This window comes from Schistocerca serialis, chromosome 8, assembly GCF_023864345.2.
Source record: "Schistocerca serialis cubense isolate TAMUIC-IGC-003099 chromosome 8, iqSchSeri2.2, whole genome shotgun sequence".
NCBI lineage: Eukaryota > Metazoa > Arthropoda > Insecta > Orthoptera > Acrididae > Schistocerca > Schistocerca serialis.
The window spans coordinates 407,260,149-407,279,961 of record NC_064645.1 but is presented as its reverse complement, the minus strand read 5'-3'; the positions used below and the strand labels follow the sequence as shown (position 1 = coordinate 407,279,961).

The window sequence follows — 19,813 nt, the reverse complement described above, 5'->3', positions numbered from 1 at the left end:
TTGGCAATCTCCAATTACACACATAAAATTTAGTATATGTTGCAAAAAAGTGAATAAATAAGTTTGTGGAAACAAATAAATAAATGTAGTTGTCACCGTGGCAAATTTAAATGTATATTGTATATATTGTTTAGCATGAAACACACAAAATATTATGGCCACACATCATTTTAATTAAAATTAAAATTTTATATCTGTTCAGCTTGAAACACACAAGACATGATGGCCTTAATCACGTAATTAAAAATTAGAGAAATGAAAACATAGCTTGTATTGTATTGTATTAAACCGGGAACCTAGAAATGACGGAGAGCCTCATCCCGCCATAGCCCTCAGTAGTTCACAACCCCACAACAGGCCACAGCAGTCCACCCACCCCACTGCCACCCCACACCAAACCGAGGGTTATTGTGTGGTTTGGCCTCCAGTGGAACCCCCTCTTCTGGGAGCTTCTCATACCAGACAAGTGTAAACCCAAATGTTTGCGTGGTAGAATAATTATGGTGTACGCATATGTGGTAATGGTGTTTGTGCAGCAATCACCAACACAGTGTAACTGAGGCAGAGTAAGGGGAAACAACCTGCATTCACTGAGGTAGATGGAAAACCACCTTAAAAACCATCCACAGGCTGGCTAGCAAACTGGATTTCGACACTAATCCGCTGGGCGGATTCGTGGCTGGGGACCGGCACACCTTCCTGCTTGGGAAGCAGTGCATTAGACTGCGCAGCTAGCTGGGTGGGCTAAACATAGCTTAGTGCAGTTAAGATTGCCTGAATACTGAATAAACCTAGGCAGTTCCTCAGTTTCGTTAGCTACTGTGAAAGCAGAACCAATATCCCTGTCCCAGATATACTTTAACATTAAAATTCCTTAGTGATGCTGCTCCACTGTCCAGAAAAATTCACCACAGAATATAAAAATCACTTGCACAAAGGTAAAGTCTTCATCTTGAAAACAGTGTGAAAATAAACAAGTCCACTGGCACATTTTTTCCCTCTTTTCAATTTGTCTGTCAATTACACACTGCTTCCTGTATTTGAAGAGTAGTGATTCATTTGCATGTAAATATTAGATACAGCTTTTAATTCATTGTTGAGGTGGTGACTCAACATAACTTTCATTAATGGTACTCAGTCTTAAATGAGAGGTCCCCAGGGATGGGACTGACTTTTTGAAACCATCTATATGGTGGTGGTGGTTGTCAGTTAGAGTCCCAGCCATTCACCCAAGTGGGCCCTCATTTGTGAGTAATGGATGAAAAAGGATTTCATGTGATGCTCTAGAGCCTTAAAAATTACAGAATTATCCAGGTTAGTGGCACAGTGTAGTGGTTAAGATATATTTCTGACATACTTAAGGTGATGGATTTGAATCCTGTCAGGTGCTTTGAGATTATTATTTTTTTCCACTTTTTATAAAAAAAACATTAATCATTACTTTTATTTAGTTAATTGGTGTAAATGCAATTTTTGATATTTGTATTCCTTTCCACATCATTTTAATCATTGAATTAACTTTTATAATTGCTCTAATTTTTTTGTCTTATCATTCTCATTTTTGCACATGGGATTTAAATTACTTTTTATTTATCTATCATACAGTGTAAATACTTGAAAATATTGATGTATCAGTTAAAAGGCAAATGACAAAATAATCTACACTCCTGGAAATTGAAATAAGAACACCGTGAATTCATTGTCCCAGGAAGGGGAAACTTTATTGACACATTCCTGGGGTCAGATACATCACATGATCACACTGACAGAACCACAGGCACATAGACACAGGCAACAGAGCATGCACATTGTCGGCACTAGTACAGTGTATATCCACCTTTCGCAGCTATGCAGGCTGCTATTCTCCCATGGAGACGATCGTAGAGATGCTGGATGTAGTCCTGTGGAACGGCTTGCCATGCCATTTCCACCTGGCGCCTCAGTTGGACCAGCGTTTGTGCTGGACGTGCAGACCGCGTGAGACGATGCTTCATCCAGTCCCAAACATGCTCAATGGGGGACAGATCCGGAGATCTTGCTGGCCAGGGTAGTTGACTTACACCTTCTAGAGCACGTTGGGTGGCACGGGATACATGCGGACGTGCATTGTCCTGTTGGAACAGCAAGTTCCCTTGCCGGTCTAGGAATGGTAGAACGATGGGTTCGATGACGGTTTGGATGTACCGTGCACTATTCAGTGTCCCCTCGACGATCACCAGTGGTGTACGGCCAGTGTAGGAGATCGCTCCCCACACCATGATGCCGGGTGTTGGCCCTGTGTGCCTCGGTCGTATGCAGTCCTGATTGTGGCGCTCACCTGCACGGCGCCAAACACGCATACGACCATCATTGGCACCAAGGCAGAGGCGACTCTCATCGCTGAAAACGACACGTCTCCATTCGTCCCTCCATTCACGCCTGTCGCGACACCCCTGGAGGCGGGCTGCACGATGTTGGGGCATGAGCGGAAGACGGCCTAACGGTGTGCGGGACCGTAGCCCAGCTTCATGGAGACGGTTGCGAATGGTCCTCGCCGATATCCCAGGAGCAACAGTGTCCCTAATTTGCTGGGAAGTGGCGGTGCGGTCCCCTACGGCACTGCGTAGGATCCTACGGTCTTGGCGTGCATCCGTGCGTCGCTGCGGTCCGGTCCCAGGTCGACGGGCACGTGCACCTTCCGCCGACCACTGGCGACAACATCGATGTACTGTGGAGACCTCACGCCCCACGTGTTGAGCAATTCGGCGGTACGTCCACCCGGCCTCCCGCATGCCCACTATACGCCCTCGCTCAAAGTCCGTCAACTGCACATACGGTTCACGTCCACGCTGTCGCGGCATGCTACCAGTGTTAAAGACTGCGATGGAGCTCCGTAAGCCACGGCAAACTGGCTGACACTGACGGCGGCGGTGCACAAATGCTGCGCAGCTAGCGCCATTCGACGGCCAACACCGCGGTACCTGGTGTGTCCGCTGTGCCGTGCGTGTGATTATTGCTTGTACAGCCCTCTCGCAGTGTCCGGAGCAAGTATGGTGGGTCTGACACACCGGTGTCAATGTGTTCTTTTTTCCATTTCCAGGAGTGTATTTTTTGTGTCGCTGTTGCCACTGTACAGTCTTGTACCAGGGGAAGCAAGGGAGAGGACGTTGTTTGGTGGCTGGTATTCTCTTTCTACAACACGTGTGTTTATAGGGTTCTTTATGTACCAGAACAGAAAGCTAGTTATCTTTAAGCTATTCCAGGTGTTGTGGTACAAGCTCTTCCGTAATAGTCCACGTTGGCCTCACTGCTGGTAAAGTACAAGTCCCGCTATAAGCACTACACTCTCGTAGCCGTTGACTTGAACTGACAGATACCGACTAGAATAGTGACTGAACTAGTAACTGAGACTGATTTGGCTTTTGAGACTGTTTGACTGAGACTGGGTGAGTGGGCGTTGTGGTCCGCGGCAGCAATCTAAATACTTGTGGTCAAGAGGGTGGTAGCAGCGCATTGTTTGCGAGTCTGTCTTTGGCCCCTCTTGTGATAGGCATGCTTGATCCAGTGCCCGTGATCAATCTTGCAAACTCTTTCCCAACCAGTGTGCTGGCAACAGCTTATGTCAGCACATTCCTCCGCCTGGAAATGCCGCACCATTGTCGTGTAGGGAGACTCTGAATGACAACGTGGAGGGAGGCAGGACGATGGACGTAGAGATGAGCCGGGAGCTGCGACTGTGGAGGATGGTGTACTCCTATCTGCACCCCGCCATCTGGCTTGTGAGACAACAGGACGATTTTCCAGAAAGCTGCTGCCAGGGCATGTGTCAAGGCCTGAGGGAGTGTTGTGGGGTGATGACGGCAACAGCGATGGTGGGTCCAGGTCCATCGGGTCTTTGAGCAAGGACAGCGGGAGTGAGGGACACATTGTCCATCCACTCTTCCTTGGGTGCCCTGGTGCAAATGCTGTGCAGTCCCATGAGGCCATGAACCTGGGGGAGGGAGGGGGGGGGGGGAGAGAAAAGTAGCAGAATAGGGGGGGGGGGGGGCAAATGACATATGCGAATTTGGTTGTGGTGGCAACACTGCAAACCATCAGGACCTGCAATCAAATACATAGAAGAGCCAATGCATTCCTGGATCACACCTCTTTCTTTGTGCGCTCAGTTGCCATAAACCATGAAACTAAAAAGATCGCATGGTGCAAAGCGATATCTGTGGACCATTGGCAGCACCGGATGCTGTGATGGGTGTAGCAAGTGTAGCAGCATCTGGTGGCGGCGGCCATGCAGAAATTCTGCCAGTGATGGTCCGTCTCATGGGTGGGGGTGATGAGTGGTGAGAAGGAGTTGCAGCACTTGTTTCTGTGTGTGGGTGGTGTGAAGCTTGGCCATCTTTGCTTAAAAGTACGTACAAAGTGTTCTGCTTTTCCATTGGACTGCGGCTGAAACGAGCAATTGTTAGATGACGAATGCCATATCGTTCACAAAACTATTCAAAATCATGCGACATAAACTGTGGCCTGTTGTCCAACACAACTACTTCTGGCAAACCTTCTATGCGAAATATGGAGGACAACACTTGAAAGTGCTACATGACATGGTAGAGTTCATAGGCACCGCAAGTGGAAACTTGCTAAAAGAGTCTACCACTATGAGCCAACAAGCATTCCAAAATGGTCCTGCAAAGTCAGTGTGCACTCGTTGCCATAGTGATTGAGTCTTAGGCCAAGCTGTGAATGTCTGTGGTGGAGTGGATTGGTTTTCCTCGCATGCGAGGCACTGTGAAATCATCTGTTCAGCGTGGGCGTCCATGCCCTGCCAGGTATAGAGCCATCGCGCTAATAGTGCGAACAAGTCCCTAATGTCCTTGGTGGAGCAATCACAACATATCCTTTTGCAACACTATGGGAGTAAGCACACATGACTGTCCACTGTCATTTTGAACTAGAAACACACCCTGTTACCCTGTTGAATTGTAAGGTTATGCTGAAGAGCAAAATATCGGTACACAGCTGAGTTCTGGATACTGTTCAATGAATAGGCCAAATGTGTAAATGTAATGCAACAAAATCTTGAGATCTGGGTCTGCTTCCATGGCCTGTGCAATTTCTCTGTAGTGCAAGGGAAAAGAGTCCAGCAATTCAGAGTCCTGCGCATCGATTTGGCAACAAGATGCGGCAGATTCATCAAAACCAGAGTCTGGGCCAAGGTAGGGCATCTACATTGTCATGTTTTGCTGTAGGTATGTACACAATTTCATACTGATACAACAAAGCACAACGTTGCAATTCTTGAACAGTGCATGTAGGAACCATCTTTGACAGATGAAACAAATACTGCAAAAGCTTGTGACCTGTCACTAAATAGAACCTGCAACCACACAAATAGTGATGGAATTTTGTTACACCATACACATAGCGAGAGCTTCTTTTCCTATTTGAGAATAACTGCATGGAGTTTGAGTTAACAACATTGAAGCAAAAGCACTGGGACTGTCTTGTGGACCAATTCTGTGCAGAAGCACAATGCTGATTCTGTCAGAAAAAGCGTTGACTTGCAAAACTACCGGCTTGGCACTAAACGTCTGTCATTATGTAAAACATTTTTGAGTTTTTGAAATGTGTCATGACAGTCTTTAGTCCACACAAAAGGTAAATTTTTGTGATGCAAGTGATGCAATGGAACCGCAATTTGTGCGGCATTTAGTATTATAAGGGGGTTTAGTGTGTGTTGTTGCCCCGGATGATGATAACATGAATATGTTGTCATGATTTGTAAGCGGTGGGTCCTTGAGGTATGGCAATACGCGAACGCGAGAAGTAGTTTAAACAGTTTTATTGACAAAGGCGGATTATAAAACACGCATGCTACACGCACCCATCATCACTGTGTCTGACATCCTAACACCAGCTAATTACGGTCGTATCGAAAGGCTCCATGGTGAGCTAAGAAAAGAGACATACTCATGCCCAAGGCCGCGCTAGTTAATACTGCACACTGCGGATGGCGGCCAGTCGTGTACTCTCCATCGCAGTGCGGCCGGATGCCTGTCTACTGACCAAGCAAATTGTCAGCATTCCAGACAGACAGGCCGGCCGGTGAGCGCGTGTCCGTACCGTATGACTGCGTACAACCCGTAGACCCTTACATCACTCTCCCCAGAGAAAAAGAGCAACCATAGGTGGCTCAAAGCGACCTCCTGGGCATTACGAATCTATTTTGCCATTTGTGGCATCAGAAGGCATTGCAATAAGTGTATCATTTGCAAACAAAGTAATGTTCGGTACAGAGAGGCATGCCTTCAAGATGACAATTTCATACATGACAAATGCTGTTGACAAAAGACAAATTAATAAAAGCAATAAAAACACAATACTGACAATCAAGTATGCAATAATATTACTGGAGGAATCGAAGGACTTAATTCTATTTGCTGCTTCAATGAAATTTAACTCATTATTTGAAGAGATTACATTTTCATGGATGTCTGTAATTAAATTATTGTCTTCAGAAAAAATTGATCAGGAATGCTTTCCATATGTTAATATGTATGAATCATTGTAATAAACAGATAACATTCTAGTTAATGGCAAAAGTCCAGTTGCATGAAATGTAGTTGGCAATATACTAGGCATATCAAATAGTTCACGTGATAAATCACAATGTGTGGCATTCAAGATTAATCCACTATTGTTCAATTTTAGGGTAAAGGGTAGCTCAGGTGTATCATAGTTTTTACATGTAAATGTGACATCAAGGGTGGAGTTAAATGAGAAAATTATACCTTCAGAACATCGTTAAGAAATGGTTGATAAAGATGCCTTAAAATTCTAGGGTAAATCACAGTATATGTTGCATCTAGCTTTCGTTCAATTGATTGTAGGACCTGTAAAAATTGTTCTGAATGTAGTAGCACACTGCTCAAACAATCATTTGAACTACTTTTTAAGACTGTTCTTAAGTTAAGGGCATCAATTCTAGCATTTGGTAAACTATCAGTAATCCTTAACAGAAGAGTGTTTAAATCTAAGTGTGCACTCACAGCATTTAATCCCTGGAATAGTTCTTGGATATTTGCATTTGTTTCGTTACGAAGTACGTGGAAATGTGAGATAAATTGCTTTACAATCTGTTCAATGAAAACTGTGGTTAGTAATGGTTCTTTGCATATTCTTTAATACGATAATTTCATTAGAGAGGTCAGTTGAATCTGTACTGGACTATTGTTCAAGAGCTAATATTTTGCCTTTAACTTCCAGATCTTGACTAGTTAAAGTACCAAATACAGTACGAAGGATACTCCCTTCAAAATCAAACCAGGCATGTTTATGCCTAATTAAAGTTTTGTGTGGGAAAAACTTTAAAAAACAGTAAATCTCTTGTTCATAATTAGCAAATGTAGACTCTACCTACATTTTGGCTGTGATCCAGTTATTATACCAAGATGTACCCATTTCCAAAATTGTATCATTACCCTTAACAGAACAATTTATGTCAATTTGATTCTTTACAGAATTGAACTCTTGCTGGACTTCACTCAGATTGTACTTGAGGACAAGTTTTGTATTAGTTGTTGAAACTACCATGTCTGATCAAACAAAACACCTGTATTCTGTGGTACTGTTACTACAGCATTAGTAGAATACGCTATCATAGCAAGCATTAGAATAAAAACGAACATGATTAATTAGTTCTGAATACTAGAGTTAACCATGAACGTAAAATAAATGAATTGCTTGCGGTAACCTGTGGAATAAAAGGTTTAGCTCTACTTCTGCACTCGTGTAATAGCTTCAATACTAAATTTTCACAACACATTCACATAAGCACATGGCTGAAATAAACACACGCATTGCACTCTCATACACTACACATGTTTACGCAGATTGTAGGGGTGTCTGGAACAGGATTGCTTGGAACGTGGCAATGCCTCGCCTCGAAATCTGGACTGCGACCTCGTGATTCTTGCTTCCTGGGTTTGAGAACAGTTGGTCTGTCTCTCGGTCAGTCCTCATCGTCTTGCGATACTACAGGAAATCTACCCAGAAATGCCTTTACACGATTGACATGAATGACAATCAAACGAAAGGGCAGCTGGGGCTTAAGAGTGACTAGCAACATCTCCAAGATTGGATATGGTCCTTTTTAAAAGTCTTAAACTTTTTGACGTGACTCTTCTTTAACATCACATTGCTCAGATACACAAGATCTCCAACTCGATACTGTGGCACTGTTGCTTGGCGGTCATGTTGTCTTGCTTGTTGAAGAAAGGATTGATGATTCCACTGTTTCACTCCCCTCTGTGCTTCCTTTAGCTTGCGTGCTAGATCCCTTACGTGTTCATTGCTGATTCCAGCAGTCGATCATGCAAAGTCCAAGGGTGAATGTATTCTTCTTCCATAGACAATCTCATATGGACTTAGGCCAGTTGAGATGTGCATTTTGGCATTGTAACAACTTACCAAGTACGGTAAACAAACATCCCAATTGTCGTGTTTTGCTGCTCACGTAATGGCTGACCATTTTAATAATTGTTCTGTAGACTCGCTCAACTCTTCCATTTCCTTCAGGGTGTGCTGGTGTAATCCTTAACTGAGTTATTTACATGAGCTTATAAGTCTGTTTAAGCAATTCACTCATAAAAATCGTTCCTTGATCACTAATTATACTTAATGGTGATCCAGACTTAAGAATCCATTCTTTTACAAAAACTTTAGCTATAGTCTCAGTGCTCTGATCAGGTATTGGTATCGTGAGAAGGTATCTAGAGAAATGATCTAACATTGTCAATATGCATTTGTTTCCATCTTTAGTCTTAGGCAATGGTCCTACGACATCTAGTCCTACTTGTTCAAATGGTTCACTTGTTTCTGGCAGTTCTACTTTTTCTACATTATTCTGTCTGTTACAGGAATCACATTGTGAAACAAACTCAAAAACGTCAGCTTTGCAGCTCAGCCACCAAAACATTTTAGCTATTTTAATGTTTGTTGCTTTTTTCCCGCACTGTCCTCATAATAAAGAATCATGTAGCTCTCCCTTGATTTGCTCTTTCATGCTTTCTGTAATAACTAGGCGGTTTCCTTTACTAGTGATTTTGTACAATAATCCATCTATTTCAGGGGACTGATGACCATAGATGTTAAGTCCCATAGTGCTCAGAGCCATCTATTTCGACAAAGCATTGATCATTTTTCCATAATTTGCATTGTGGATCTTCTTCTTGAGCTGCCTTTAACTCTTCTTCTTGACTTATTGTAACACAAACATTGACTTTTCGACTCATTGCATCAGCATTCACATGTTGTTTACCAGATCGGTCCAGATAGGCTAACACTGGGGCTGTGGTTAGAGCAGTTTTAAATTCTTGCATTGCCTTTTTGCATTCTGTTGACCAATTAAATGTTGCTCCTTTCTTCAGTAGCTGTGTCATTGGATGTGCTATATTCGCATAACCAGCTATAAGTCGTCTGTAGAAATTTGACAATCCCAAGAATGATTGTAGTTCTTTCAAATTCTGTGGCTCAAGAAAATTCTTTATATCTTCAATTAATTTTGGATCAGGTCAAACACCTTCACTGGTTATAACATGACCAAGATAGTTAACTGTACTTTGTGCAAAATGACATTTATCTATTGATAAATACAGGTTTGCGCTCCTTATATGCTCAAAAACAGCTTGTAGTCTCTCAGTATGCTGCTTCATGTTTTCACCAAAAATTATTACATCATCAAGGTAAAAAAGTGCTTGTTTTGGGGTGAGCCCTCGTAAAACTGAAGGCGTTGAAATGTAGCTGGAGCATTACAAAGTCCAAATGGCATACGAAGATACTTGTATACTCCTGTTGCGGTTACAAATGAAGTTTTTGCTTGATCATCTGGATGCAGTGTTAACTGGTGATAACCACTTGTTAAATCACATACTGAAAAAATTCGACATCTGCCCAAATAATCCAAGGTTTCCACTAAATTTGGTAAGGGGTAAATGTAGGGTGTGGTCACAGCATTCAAAGATCGGTAATCAACACAAAAGCGGAACTGTGGTTCTCCAGAAATTGATTTCTTCTTTACAATTACAAGAGGCGAACGCCATGGTGGGTCTGAAGGATCTCTTGGTTTTATAATTCCGGCTTCTAATTGTTCTTTAACCATGTCTTCTACTAACTCTCTTTGACTGAATGGTATTTTGTAAGGTTTCTGTGTGATTGGGGCTGCAGTCCCTGTATGAATACGATGCTGAACTAAATGAGTGACAGGTAAATTTGTGTGTTCTCGGAATAAGTCTGCATACTCCAACAAAACAGGCGCGAAAATCTTCTGTTCATCAGCCGTCAAATGCTGTATCTTTTTCGAAATCTTGTGCTTCAGTTCATTATTAACTTCATCTCCTCATTGCAATTTTGCGGTACTATTACAAAAATATGTGTTTATAACTGCAGCATTTGTTACTCATCTGGAATCTGTATTTCGTCACTTTTACTTACGCTTGACACTTCAGCAACTTTCGTTCCTCGTGGCAAAACAACATCCTCATTGCTCATATTTGTTATTGTAACCGGGACTTTTGCGACATCCTGTCTCACCATTGTACAAAACCCACACGTCTAACAACATAACAATGCTTTGTATCCAATAACTCACTTTTCTGGGATTGCTCAATTAATAACAAAGTTCCTTCCTTGCATCAGGGTGACTTAACTTCAACGTAGATTGTCTTTCCTGCTCCCTTGGGAATTTGCTGAGGCTGATCAATTTGAACATCGACTCAGACAGTGTGAACTGATCCATCATTTGTGTGGCCCATTCCCATGACGTCAGTATTGCTGCTCCTTTGAGTATGATCTGAAGAACGATTTCCTAGGCTGTAGTTGCTATGGCCTAGTCCGATCCTTCGTTCTGCGACAAATATCTCTGCCTCGTTAGCGGACAAGAAATCAAATCCAAGTACACCACCGTAACGTGTTTCGTTATTTGAAACTACTTGCACCCTTGCTGTGTGTTTATCTTTATTTTCACCTTTATCTTGGCCTTGACCAAGAATGAATTCTACATCAACTTCTCCATAGTTATGTAGCCTTCCTCCGTTTAACCCTCGCACTTTTATTAACGGCAGTTTCAATTTATCCTGTTTATCTATGCAAAGCGACATTAATGAGGTCTGTGCTCCTGTGTCAATAAGTAGTTTGATGTTTCTCCCATAATATACAGCACCTATCACGAAGTCATTTTCAGTCTGATTTTTGCTGGAACTAACAGGAATCACTTTCTCTGGCAAGGGGCAGATGGAGTGGTGGCCTATACATCCCCATACTCGTTTAAAGATCTGGCAGATTGTCTGTTGTTCACATTACCTTTCTTCTTGTTGCGACAATCTCTCGAAACATGACCCTGCATCCCGAATGATAGTCGATTCGATTCTCTTGATTCTCTTTACAATCCTTATCCTTGTGACCCGGCTTTTTGCATCTGTAGCATTGTTACTGTTCTGTTGAAAACTCTGTGTTCTTGTTTCTGCATCTCATTCGGTCGTCTTAGTGCTTCAGCGAAACCAACAGCTGATTCTACTGCTTCCTGAAATGTTTTACATCATGCCAATCAAACAGCTTCGCTTACTTCCTCTCCGTGCAACCCATGAATGAATGTGTCCAAGGCTCTCTGGTTGGCTTTGAACAACTGAATGCGATTATCATTTTCATCTTTTACTAACTCGTACGTTTGAGCATTGATGTTTCGAATTCTGTCAGCAAACTGCTTGATAGATTCGTCTCGTCGCATTCGCAAACTGTTAAGCTGCTCTCTGTAAAATCGGATCGCATTTTTACGTTTAAATCTCTGTTAAATCTCTGAACAACAATCGTTCTAAACTCATTGTAATCTTCTGTTTTTACGCAAGTAGGCTCCGCGCAAATGAAATCTTGTGCTGCTCCCTGAATTCTTAATTTGGCAACCACTAGCTTATCGGAATCTGCCCATGATCCTAACAGGGTGGCACCTTCAAGTTTATGAAAAAACACTTTCACATCATCTTTGGGTTTTCCCTAAGCACTGGTACTGATGGCAATAATGAAAAATTCTTTATCGTAGTTGTACTTGTACTGCATGAACTATCATTCGACAAGTCTCTCGGAATGTTGCGATCACTTCTTTCTGCTTTTAACTGCCAAATATCTTCTTTCAGTTCATTAATAAGAGTTTGTAGATCGACAACGTTACTCTGACTGGATTGCGACATTTTGTCTAATTTAACGCCAATGAGTCACTCAAATGTAAAATAAAAATCCATCACTGCCTTTCGTATTCTAGCCGAACTGGAGTAGACCAATCTGAATTCCAGCGTTGGATGTCCCCGCATAGTCGGAAAATGTTCACACTGCTGCTGCTCGAAGTTCATGTTGTACTGCACCTCTTCAGGATTGTAGATTTTCCATAATTATCCCCATGCTGACACCACTTCTATAAGGGGGTAGTTTGTGTGTGTTGTTGCCCCAGATAATGACTACATGAATATTTTGTCAGGATTTGTAAGTGGTGGGTCCTTGAGGTACGGCAATACGCGAACATGAGAAGTAAGTTTAAACAGTTTTATTAACAAAGGCGGATTATAAAACATGCATGCTATGCGCACCCATCATCACTGTGTCTGATATCCTAACACCGGCTAATTACGTTCGTATCGAAAGGCTCCATGGTGAGCTAAGAAAAGAGGCATACTCACACCCGAGGCTGCACTGTGGACTGCAGCCAGTCGCGTACTCTCCATCGCAGTGCGGCCGGATGCGCGTCTACTGACCAAGCAAATTGTCAGCATTCCAGACAGGCTGGCTGGTGAGCGCGTGTCCGTACCGTATGGCTGCGTGCAACCCATAGACCCTTACAGTATATTATTTTGCCTAATACTGACTGCAGTTCAGACACATTGCGAGGAACAGGCTGGTCACGGATTGCAAGCAAATGAGATTGGAGGGGGTGCATGCCTTGACTATTTATCACTTGACGGAAATAGTCACACTTTTGAAGATGACACTTGAGTCCTGCTTCTGACAACACTTGAAAAAACGGTATGCAAATTGGCAATGTGTTCCTTTGGTGTACAACCTGAGATGACAATATCGTCAAGGTAGTTTGAACAAAATGGTACTTCCGCAGTCAGCTATCCCAAGTAACAATGAAAAATGGTTGGTGTGGAAGCACTGCCAAAGGGCAAATGCAAATACTTCAACAGTCCTAAGTGTGTATTTACAACAAACACTTTCTGTGATTCTTCAGCCAATGGAATTTGCAAGTAGGCATCCTGCAAATCTATCTTACAGAAGCAACATCCTGTACCAAACCTGTCCATGAGTTCCTCAGAGTGAGCTAACAGATAAGTCTCAACTATTGTCAGTGGGTTGACAGTACACTTGAAGTCAACACAAATGCGAATGCGACCAGAAGGCTTAGGCAACAAAACAAGAGGACTTGCCCATTGATTAGCTTGAATGGGAGCAATTACACCATTACCTTGCAATTCTTTCAGTTTACTGGCTACTTTGTCTCTTAATGCATCAGTTCTTTACCAAGTTTTGGTGGCATAATCATGTGTGTTTCTTGTAATATTCCACTTGTTTCAGCTTGGAGCAACTGTTACACCGGGAAATGCAAGATTTGCAAAAGGATCAAGATCTCATTGCAGCTGCACCACGACTTTCCATTCCTGTTGTGAGTATTCAACAGTATAGTCGTAACTGTAAGTTTAATGTAACTAAACAACTACCTTTTTTACTGCAACGGAGCGTCTATGTTGAACTTTTGCATTACATTCTGTTCCCTGTATCTGATACATTTTCCAAGAACAAATATCATTCTGTGAACTGAGAACCTTTATACTGACTATTAAAACACTGTGCCCATGACATTTCTATGCAACTTGCTGAAAAGCTGATCTATTTTAGAGATTACACCGGATCAGTAAACTTTCCAGACACACCAGAGAAGTGTATTTATACGCAACTTGCTGAAAAGCTGATCTATTTTAGAGATTGTACCAGGTCAGTAAACTTTGCAGACACGCCAGAGAAGTGTCGACAAGCTCTGTTCGTGTGGTTAATTTAACTTCAGTATGAGCTAGTTAGATGTAAAATGATCTGCCCTAAGAATTTATCAGCATACTGGATGCAAGAGGTCAGTCGATTATCAATGATGAAGCTGTGGTCAAGGGAATGTATACTTGCTTGCCATCCTGGCTCCGGATGACAAAAGTATACCAGAGCGCACCTGAACCAGCATATCAGATAAGAACCTGTGGGTCACATGTCAGTTGCAGCACAAAATAGGACTATCAGGATCCAGAGCTACATACAAGGGTGCCACTGCCCAGGCTTCCTCTTGAATCTTTTCACCACAGAACATGCCTCCTTTGGTGAACTGATATGCATGGCCGAAAAGATGAATGACAAATTCTTCCTTTGTCAGAAAAGTTCCAGGACAGACTATTTAAAAAAAAAAAAAATAGGAAATAGCACTTACCAAGTAATGATGGTAGCTCCTATCAAAGTAGTCCCCTTGGCCATCCGCACACATTTTCCAACATTTCTAGAGGTACTGGAAGCAAGCAGGGAAATTTTCTACTGTAATGCTTGTAAGCTAGTTTGTCACAGTGTGTTGGATATATGCAATATCTTGATGGAGCTTTCTTTTCAGTTGCATTTTCACTCACGGAAACATGAGAAAATTGTCTGGCAAGAGGTTGGGCTAATACAGCAGATGTGGAATGTTAATATCAGAATGTCTGGCCAGGTACTTGGTAATATATAAAGCAGCATGGGTTCTTGCATTGTTGTGCAGTAAGAACCAGTCCTGAGTTTGTCACAAATCAGCACGGTGATGTAGAATTGCTTGTCACAAATGTTTCAAGACTTCGATGTAAAGAGTTTGGTTCACTGTATGACCTGGAGGACCATACTCATGGTGAACTAATCCTTTGTTATCAAAGAATGCAGTCAACATTAATGCAGTCAACATTGTCTTTGTTCGCAAAGGTTGTCATTAGACATTTTTCGGGGTTTGTGATCCGTGACTCTGCCATTCAGTACATTGATGCTTCGAGTGAGGATTATACTGGTAGCACCAACTTTCATCTCCAGCAATAATCTTTGCCAGAAATTTGGGATCATGTCTGTCTGACTCTATCCAGTAGCTCTGCAGAAATTCTTTGTCTCTCCTCTTCATGTTCGTCTTTTAATGTGTGAGGGAGGAGTTTTGCCTTAAGCTACTGTTTCTGTAAGTCTTTGCTTATATTCTTAAGACTCACATCACAATTCTATTTAAATTTTTCTTATATCACACGCACAGTTACATGAAGGTCTTCTTCCGCTAACTGCCTTATATGCTCCGTGTTTGCATCTGTATGTGCTGTAGATGTTTGACCTGCTCTGGGATCACGTTTCACTGAATCTCTACCTTCATGAAATCTTTTGCTTCGCTCAAAAACATGACTTCTTGAAAGTACCTCGCCTGCTTTTTCTCACTTATTCATTGTCTACATTTTACTTGGGGTTTTCCTCAGCTTAAAACAGAACTTGATGTTATCTCTGTGCTCACAATCAGCATCCGTTGTGTCAACGTAACTAATGCACCAAAATCCCAAACAGTGTGTTGCTAAGCATAGCCCTGCCATCTAGTGAGTTTGCCTCGAACCATGGCCGAGGTCATTTTGTGGAGGCACACATACCAGGTAACATAAAAACACCTGTTCCTTTTTGTATTGCAAAAAAAAAACTGTCCTGGAACTGTTGTGACAAAGGGAGTACTTATGTTTCACAGCTAGAGCAGACTCTAGCTTGATGTTGGTAGAGAAGCATTAACTGAAGGGTGTCAGGCAGGAACATACAGAGACACTATGGGCAGCATAATGTGAGCAGCTATAACCTGCAATGACCATATGCCTCTAATTTTTGAGGGCTATCCTGAGAATTGCATTATACAAAGTCGGTTGAAAAAATTCCGTAACTTTGTCCACAAAATTTTTCTGTGCTTGCTTTTTAGTTATTGTGCATGGTCTCCTTTGAAATACTCTTCTCCACAATTGATACACTGCTCCCAGTGCCATTTTCACTTCTGGAAGTAGTCTTGGAATGCCTCTTGCTGAATCACGCGAAGCAGCGTCTGCAGATTTTTTTCCTCTCACGTACCATTGCAAATCCTCGTCTTTTCAATGGGGTTCTGAACTTTGGAAATAAAGAAAAGTCTGGAAGGGCCAGGTCTGGTGAGTATGGAGGATGAGGCTCCACAATGATTTCATTTTTTATGCAATAGTCGCTCATCAAAAGGGCTGAATGTGCAGGTTCGATATCGTGATGCAAGAACCATGAATTGACTCACCACATTTCAGGCTGTTTCCTTTTCACATTTTCTTGCAGGAGTCCCGACACGTCCCAATAGTACCATTGATTAACAGTTGTCGTGTGGCATGAATTCATGATGAACTAATCTTTCAGAGTCAAAGAAAACTGTCAGCATGACTTTGACATTTGACCTGACCTGATGAACTTTTTTAGTTTTGGAGAACCTTTGCTACCCATTGTGAAGATTGAACCTTGTTCTCAACATTATAACTATAGACCCATGTCTCATCACCAATTATGATTTTCTTAAAGAACATATAATTTGCTTTTCACAGATTGCGAGGCGAAGGTCTTTCTGGTCTTGGTTCATGAGCCGTGGGATGAACTTGGCGGCAACACGATGCATTCCAAGATGCAGTGTCAGGATTTCATGACATGATCCAACTGAAATGTTACATTCTTCTACAATATCTCAGTCAGTCATTCTTCGATTGGCACGCACAATTTCGTTGATGTTCCTGTCATGAGCGTAGTCAGTAGACATCGAAGGGTATCCTGAATGAGGATCATCTTTAACTTCTGTCTGGTCAGTTTTAAACCATGTCAACCATCTGACACCGAGTAGGGCTTCAGCACTCATCACTGTAGGCTTTGTGCATCATTTGGTGTGTCTCTGTAAAAGTTTTCTTGAGTTTCATGCAAAACTGAATGCAGATGCACTACTCCTCTAACTTTGCTGTTTCAATGTTTTGCAAACTGTGCGACACAACGTTCTACTTAATACAGCACTGAACAATAATTAACAGACTTTCTTTAACTTTCTTTCACATGTGGCAGCATTTTCGATTACGGCTGACATTATAAAGAAGCACTGTAAAGCACACATTGGCAGCAGTGATCTGAAAATGATGCACATGTCTTCTCCTTGAGTCAGAGTAACTGCCGTGCATGCTCGGAACTGCGATCGTATCGCTGCCACGGATAGAAATAGAAATGGAACTTATTTTGTGGATGAGCCTCGTAATTCACTTTCTGTGAATTCCTTGACATCAGCTGTATTAGGTATAGACCTGCTAACCCAGATGGTGAATTAAGTAGACTACAATATGAGGCTGTAGGCAGTGCGATATGAAAGCTTCTCTCAGTCTGGGGAATGTTCATGGATAGCTGATCCGGTTAAGGTGAACACTCACAATAAGCGGGAAATCTAGGTTTGAGTCCCAGTCGGGCACAAATTTTCATATGTCGGCATTGGGATAGTAGATCCGTATAACCGCTGATGTCAAGTAATCCGCAGTCCGGAAATTAATTTCAAAAATGAATGAAATGCCTGTCAACCAGAATGTCTAAATGCATTAACATCCACTATCTACTCCTAAATGGATGTCAGTAAGATTTCCAGCACAATATAGAGCAGCTACCCCAAAGAAATTAAGACCTTTTCTTAATTAAAAAAAGGTTAGGTGTGTTATTTGTGAGAGACAGATATTTTCTTTCACAAGATGCATTGGAAAGCACCAGTTCTACATCTCAAACATTTTCACATATAATTCAAGAATTGGTACATGAATTTCAACAGAAATTTCACATTGTATAGCACAACTACTGCAGAAAGCTTTAAGCTTGATTTATTATAGAACTGGCTGACAGGTAATGGAGATAAAGATCTAATGTCAGTCTCAAAGTATCTTTTTTCACAGCTCCTGGGATCTTTTTCTCCATGTTCCATAATTAGCAAAGGTTTTACACCATGGAAACATATTCTATTGATAAACATAATGAAATTTGTTATGAAGTTGTCATGTTATTACTCTTGGTGTAGGTTATGTAGATACTGATAAAACATTGACTTTTTTAATGACATTTTCTTGTATATATCTCAGAAGGTTTATGTTTTCACTATGACATGCACATTTTCTTATGATGTAGTGAGCTTAGCTACACTTTGCCTAAGCTTACCTATCACTTTGCCTAACTAAATAATTAAGAAACTCACAGAATATATAAATACAACTAACTGAATTGACTAAATGAATATAACTGATACAAGGAATATATACAAACAGCATCTATGTAAATTAAATCACCACATGCTGCACTTCACTGCTAGACAGAAAATAGATGTTTTGCATCCCCATGTGTAACCATTATGTCTTACCTTATGTGTAATTTGAAAGTAATATGTACAACATCTTTACTCCACAGCACCAGAAGTCACCTACAACCTTTATAAGTTGTCACGAAGATGTGCAGCGTGATGCTTCAAGACTAATAGAAGAGATGGACACACTTCTCAGTACAGGAAACTATACTGAAGATGATCCAGTTATTTTGGGATTAAAAAATGAGATAAGAAATCTACAGTTGTAAAATAACTTAACTACCTGCACACATAATTAAATTATTAGCCTGTGTCTAGCAAAGATGAGGAGTATCTCTTGGCATGTCATCATAATACTGTATGTAATATATGACTCTTAAGTGGTGGCATTGTGGTTTTCATTCCAAAGACTGGTTTAATGCAGCTCTCCATGCTAGCCTATTCTGTGCATGCTATGTATCTTTGTGTAACTAGCTGCTTATCATATTTGCATGAATATAGGCCCCATGGAGCTATAGGTTGAATCTAAACTTTTGCTGTGAGATTACAGTAAAAAGTGAACCTTGAATGTAGGTTGCACTACTAAATTTATGAAAAAGTGCACTTAGACAGTGCTTTTAGTTGCATGTTTTGCCACCCTTTCATCAAATTCTGCATAACTAAGGCTGACTTATCACGTGGACACAAATATGTGACATTCATTTATCTCAGAGCACTGCCAACATTAAGCTGCCCCTAGTCTCGAAAGCTGCACATTGTTAAGGGTAACGGTGCCAGGGCTATGGCAAGCAGCCAGTGCTGTCTTCCTCTCATCGCTCCTTTCCCCTAGGCAGGCAAAATGCCCCTCTTGCCATTGCCAACAGCCACCGTGCGAATTGTCAACTCATCCGGGACAAACAGTACATGATGCAGACAGACACTAAATTAAAGTGTAATGTAATTGTATAGGTAAAAAAATCTACTCATCAAACGGTAGCAGGAGAACACATACAAAGTTATTTAAATTTTGCAAGCTTTTGGAACCAGTGGTTCCTCCTTCTGGCAGAAGGGTTAAAGAAGAAGGAAGTGTTGGCGACTGCACCAGATGAGATCTGAAAACCTGAGAGCTTAATGGTGGAAGATAGGATACTACACAAGACAGAGATTACTGCCAAAACATTGTGCATGAGTTAATAAGAGCAAAAAGCTAAATGCATTATATGTGATAGAGGTGGGGGGGGGGGGGGGGGGGGCAATAGAAAAGTCAGAAAATGAAAGACATAGAAAACTAAAAGGGAGTGGAAAAAAGGATAGTTACTGTGAAGAAATGCTGAGGCCTAAGAAATTAATGTAAATTAAGGCCACATGGGTGGCAAGAACCAAGGACATGTTGTAATGTCAGTTCTCACCTGCGGAGTTGTGAGAAACTGG

General features: G+C 41.7%; 1 protein-coding gene across 2 annotated transcripts in view; it reads left to right on the top strand.

Moving 5' to 3' along the window:
• Nucleotides 1-18,804, top strand: part of LOC126416703 (centrosomal protein of 120 kDa-like) — a 194,418-nt gene extending 175,614 nt beyond the window's left edge. The window contains exons 14-15 of one of the 2 annotated variants that reach the window (XM_050084511.1): nucleotides 13,591-13,678; nucleotides 18,508-18,804. In XM_050084511.1, the coding sequence (XP_049940468.1) occupies nucleotides 13,591-13,678; nucleotides 18,508-18,672 (253 nt within the window). In that variant the 3' untranslated portion in view covers nucleotides 18,673-18,804. The remainder of the gene's footprint in view (nucleotides 1-13,590; nucleotides 13,679-18,507) is intronic. The other variant, XM_050084510.1, reaches the window with a different exon arrangement.
• The last annotated feature ends 1,009 nt before the right edge of the window (nucleotides 18,805-19,813 follow it).